This window comes from Lonchura striata, chromosome 9, assembly GCF_050655825.1.
Source record: "Lonchura striata isolate lonStrDom1 chromosome 9, ASM5065582v1, whole genome shotgun sequence".
NCBI lineage: Eukaryota > Metazoa > Chordata > Aves > Passeriformes > Estrildidae > Lonchura > Lonchura striata.
The window spans coordinates 11,563,295-11,568,931 of NC_140711.1; the positions used below are offsets into that span (position 1 = coordinate 11,563,295).

At 38.2% G+C, this 5,637-nt stretch overlaps 1 protein-coding gene across 13 annotated transcripts in view; it reads left to right on the forward strand.

The window, feature by feature from the left end:
* Nucleotides 1-5,637, forward strand: part of AGFG1 (ArfGAP with FG repeats 1) — a 35,710-nt gene that overhangs the window by 29,326 nt on the left and 747 nt on the right. For 5 of the 13 annotated variants that reach the window (XM_077785640.2, XM_021553691.3, XM_021553683.3 and 2 more), the window contains 6 exons: nt 335-515; nt 1,188-1,267; nt 1,542-1,634; nt 2,985-3,032; nt 4,418-4,576; nt 5,180-5,271. In XM_077785640.2, the coding sequence (XP_077641766.1) occupies nt 335-515; nt 1,188-1,267; nt 1,542-1,634; nt 2,985-3,032; nt 4,418-4,576; nt 5,180-5,271 (653 nt within the window). The remainder of the gene's footprint in view (nt 1-334; nt 516-1,187; nt 1,268-1,541; nt 1,635-2,984; nt 3,033-4,417; nt 4,577-5,179; nt 5,272-5,637) is intronic. The other 8 variants (XM_077785642.2, XM_021553693.3, XM_085587696.1 and 5 more) reach the window with 3 other exon arrangements.

Genomic DNA, 5,637 nt, shown 5'->3' on the forward strand with positions numbered 1-5,637 from the left:
CTCCTCGAATGGTATGTTAAAACTTAGTTTCATTTGTACTCCAGAGTTTGTTCTGAAATGGATTATTTGAAGTTACGTGTTCTGTTCATTTTCTAGTTGAAGATGAATGGATTATTTTTCTAGGAAAACAAAAGCTCTTTGGGGCTGCAGAGTACCTATAGAGGCAGGACACTTTGCTAACAGCTAATGGCTTGTTAAATACTTTTTCCTCTATGCCCTTGTGCATATTTCATTTTTGAGTCTGCAACCATCTGTGAACTTTCATTTAGTTCTCAATATCAGCAGGACAGAAAGTGAAACCATCTCCAGTATGCTTAATCTGCTTTCTTTCTAGGTGGGAGTGAGCAAGGAAGTGGCTTCAGCACAGCAGTGTCCTCAGCAGGCCCTGCCTTGTCAGCCCCCAACCAGTCAAGTGCATCTTCAGACAAGTACGCGGCGCTGGCGGAGCTGGACAGCGTGTTCAGCTCCACGGCCACCTCTAGCAACGCGTACACTGCCACCAGTAACGCCAGCAGGTATGCTGCCAGGGCTGCCCGCTGCCTGCAGCAGCACAGGGCAGCTTGAATCGTTTCTCCAATCTGCTTGTTCTTATCTAAATGGGGAAGCATTGAATGAGTTTAGAGGTACTGCTGAAACTGCATCTCTTGTTTTCAATAATGGCAGAACTGAGGGAACTCAGTGTTCCTACTCTAAGAACACTGTCAGTGGAACGTTCTCTGCACCTTTCTAGTCATGACTTGCTAAACCTGTTAGATGGTAGCACTTTGCTCTGCAGAGTACTTGCATGCATACTCAAAATCATAGGATCATCCCTGAAAAGAAAATTCAGATATTTTTAATGTAAATGGTGCTACCCATTTCTTTTCTGGATCACTGAAGTAATAAATACCAAATGCCTGTTTGGGGCTTGGCATTGCGAGTGCCCCTAAGGCTTCTGCTTTGCAACCTTTATGCTGTTGGCCTTAGCTCTATATTCCTTCTCCTGCTGTTGGTGAAGATGACTTGCCATTGCTCAGCACTAGTGAGAGGGTCTGACCCTGGAATCAGGGAGGTACATTGCAGTCTGCAAACTGCATATTGTGTGTTCGTCCCCTTTCTTTTACATGGCAGCAGTAACTGTAAATTGTATTTGATTATTAAACAAGCAATTCTGACTTCACTGAATGAATTGTATAAATCATTTCCAGCAATGCTTTTGGAACAGTACCTGTAGCTGCTACTGCACAGACACAGCCTACATCTTCAAGTGTGCCTGCTCCATTTGGAGGTATGGAAGTGTTACTAACAGCCTTTGGGGACTGTAAGCAAGCAATCTACTAATTTTTACTTGATAATGCTCCGCTTTGAGACCACTACTACTGAAGCTAATAAAGGTGCTATTAACAAAAAAGTACTTCTGTCAAAATAACTATATTTTTAATGTATCTTATACATTCCTGGTTTTGGCCTAATTTTAGGTATTTGTGTGTCTTTGTATAAAGGCTATATAGACTTCATGTGAGTCAGATTTGCTGCTTAATCAAATGTCTTTAATCTTTCAGCAACACCTTCCACAAATCCATTTGTAGCTGCCCCTGTTGCCCCAGTGGCACCTTCAACAAATCCATTCCAGACCAATAGCCGAGGAGCAACAGGTTAGGAAAAAATACATTGAGTGTTTGAGAAACTTTCTTTAAAGAATTGCATTGATTATTTTTTCATGTATCTGTGTAATATGTTTCTTAAAGATTTTCTGTAATATCTGTCTCTAGTCTATTTGACATGTTGTGTGTTTGCTCTGTGTTGAGGTGCAATTCTAGGATTTCAAATAGTGGCCATGAAAAATGTTGAAATGATCTGTTTGAGCTCTACCTGTTTATAGTGTATCTATCACCAGCTGGGTTCCTTACAAGATGATAACCTTGGCTTTAGAACATGCTTTATAGAAGGTAGCCCTGAAATCAGGAATCTTGAAAGCTGTTCTTAATTTCTTTCTTTATTTTGAAGTGTTGAAAGCTCTCAAAACCGAAGAGCTGGGGCCAGAATCATGGCTATGGGATGCTAGCTCCTCACCAGTCCACTTATTTAGTACATTAGTGTCTCTTTTTTAAAGCATATGCTTAATCTTTACACTCATTTTTTATATTAATTTTCTGTGCGATGATTCTGTAAAATCATAATTCCATGAGCAAAACTTAATCACTTCCTAAAAAAGCAAACTTCTTCTTTAAAACTATGAACTTGGATTAGATGGTTGCTAGGGTGCGCTGGTTTTCCTCTCCAGAGCAACTGCTAAATTTTGATACTTTTTTTCTGTTAGCTGGACTTCAACAGATTAAAATCTGCTGATGTGTGCATTTTGACATTTGAGTTGTGGTTTGCTTAATGATTTAGGTAGGTTGCATTAAAAATTGATTTGATAAATTTGTGTCCTCTGCTGAAATTAATTTGTTTTCAGCTCCTTTAGAGATATTACACAGTTAAATTTGTTCTGATATTTAATGCCCAAAGTACTTTTTTTTCTTTATTTTAATTCCATTCCTAAGTGAGCTACTTTGGATCATTGTTAGGGGTTTGTAGCCTCTTTAGATAAATTTCTTTGAATATGACACCTCTATCCTTCCACCTTCTACACAACTGTTCCTGGCTCGCTGAGGTTCCAAGCCTTTGGCAGCATCCTGATGTTCCACGCTAGGTGACAGAGATAATGTCTATAAGTAAAGATAATGCTCAGCCCCTTTCAGTGTAAGGTGTAAACTTATGGCTTGTCCTTTTATGTCCTTGTTCTTCCTGCATGAACTTTGCTATTTAGTACATGGAATATCTGTTTTGTAGAGCTTATTTCTGAAGGTTTTCTAATACTAATCTATTGCTGGTCATGTTGTTGATGAACTGTTTGGTACATATATGTGTATCTATTACTCTCCTATATATAAATAAGAAATGACTGTTGAAGAGTGTATAAATGATTTGACATTGTCTGGTCTCTTTGTGGCTTCCATAAGGCCTCTCGGGAGCAATGCACTCTCACATATTTCCTCAGGCTCATTTTGGTAGGTGGCCACATTTGGTATCAAGTTTCTTGTGGCTAATTGTTCTTGCTTGTAAAAGCTTATTGACAGCTATCTGGTTCTCTGCACAAAGAATTGTGGAAGACTTCTTAAAAATTGAGTGGGTGTGGGTATTTGGCAACTGGGCAGAGGGAGAGAAGAGCATACATAGACATCCTGTCGAGCAAGCAAAACAAAACCATTATTGATATCATCCATGGTCACCATATAGTGCTAACAAGTGACTGTTAAGTTTCTGCCAACAGTAGTATCCCAAGTCCCCTGCTGATATTTTTGTGCTTCTTTTTGCTGTTTTAGCCAAGTTTGCTGTGGAGTAGCTGCTCTGCTCACTGTAACTTGAGAACAGTGTTAGTACATTAGTTTTGCGTGCACTTGTCAACAGTTTGTCTGTATAATGTCTTGCCCTTGAACACTTTTGGGGTAAATATTTCAACTGATAATTAAGCTATATTAATTAAATTTATTTTATTAGCTTTTTTAAACAGTTGACCTTGCATAAAATGTCGTTTATAACATTTCAAAAGAGAAGTCCTGTTTAATTAGCTTAGAATACCTGGTGTCTTTATTTGTACTAAAAATCTTTCTATACATTTATCTTTGCAAGAATGACTCCCAAAAGACTGAATAATGGTTTTGTTACTATACTCTTGCACCTCATGTGCTTCTGTTTATTTGCTGAAGGCATGGGGAAATGCTTATGAGCTGTCTGTTCTTTACTTGAAATGTTCAGCAGAGAATCAGATGAAAAGTTTTCGGCTATTTTTGTTTTAAGTTCTACCTCAACAGAAAGAGGGTTTGCAACAAGAACTTTGTGTGCAAATAATGTGCATGGTGCGAATCTCCTTAAAGACATTAAAGATGGGATGATGAAAGGGGATGCATGTATCCCTTTGATTTTTTTTTGTTTTTTGGGTTTTTTTTAATAACCTCCTGTAGTGCAGCTTGAAGTAGGAGAATCTTTCCATGCTTTTCTCAGAAGGTGAAAAACAGAGGGGCTTAGGCTGCCTGAACCTGCTTGCTTCTTATGTGTACAGACTTCTACCAGAAAAAGTTTGGGGGAAATGTATGATAACACATGATAATATATGAGAACAAAAAATAATTTCCTCTTCAGAAAGTATATCCGAATGTACTGGATCTACTAAATTTTAAATAACTCCAGTCACTTTTAAAGTGTAAATGCAAATTATGCACCCAGTTGGTGGTGATGGAAGGGAACAAATCAGTTCAGTGGCTGTAGAAGTTGAACCAAACTTTCATCCAGTCACAAAGGGCATTAGAAGACTTTTAACATGGCCCTATAGTAATTTGTTTCATGAAAAAAATTACTTCTTATAAATAATTGCATGTTATTTTTTGCCTACCAGCAGCAACATTTGGTACTGCATCCATGAGCATGCCGGCAGGATTTGGAACTCCTGCCTCCTACAGTCTTCCTACTAGTTATAGTGGCAACTTCCAGCAGCCCACGTTCCCAACCCAGGCAGCTTTCCCTCAACAGACTGCTTTTGCTCAACAGCCAAATGGTAGGTCTGAATGTTTTAGATAACATTGTCTAAATCAGAAACATGGAGAAAATGGTCTATCTATAAGTTGGCAATAATGGGTGGGTATTTATTTCTACATGAACTTGATAGTATTGTTGATGAAAGGTTCGCACACTATTCTGGCTCTCTAGTTGAGCCTTCTGACTTAGCTATGTGCAATTTCATAATTACCAAACTGAAATTTTACCAAAATCTCATACTAAAATGGTAAGTATTCCCAGGCTTAAAGGGGTTTTAGGCAAGAGGGACTGTTAAGGAATGTCTGCAACACATTATTACACGTTCTCTAACTTCATAGAACACAGGCAAGAGAAAATTGGGAAGTATTTTCTTCCTGAATTGATACAATATAACAGTGAAAAAAGTGCATATGTAGAAATTGGAGATTGATGAGTTACAAACAGTTGAAAACAAAAAGCTCAGCCACAGTGTTTTACACTTACATTTCTGATCATGTTTAAGTAGAATCAGTCCTGCCAATTCTGCGGTTCAGACTTACCCTTAATTTTGTCTGGGAGCTGTAGCAAAGAACTCTTTGAACATTGTTTACTAGCATTAACATTTTTTACTTTTCTTTCCAAGGAGCAGGTTTTGCTACATTTGGGCAAGCAAAGCCTGTAGTAACTCCTTTTGGACAAGTTGCAGCTGTTGGAGTATCTAGTAACCCTTTTATGGTGAGTTGTTGCGTGTCAATGACTTCTGTATGTCCAAAGAAGAATAGTCTGTAACACTTAACTTAGACATACACAAAGATTAGGGGTTTCTTTTTGCTTTTAATAAGGGAAGGCAGCATTTGACTCTACTAACTGCAGCTCACTGTTTGGATACTATGCCATTTATAAGGATGTTCAGATCAAAGCAGAGGTACTTTCATACATGTTCCCAGAGTAGTGTAATTCCAGAGGAGCAGCAAAAAGCAGATTGCAGTACAAAACAGAAGTATTCCCCAGCAGCTTATTTTAACATATTCTGCATTTGATTTACAGCATGGGAAAAAAATTTAAATACTTGCCTTAATTTTCTTTGTTCCTTTTCCCCCA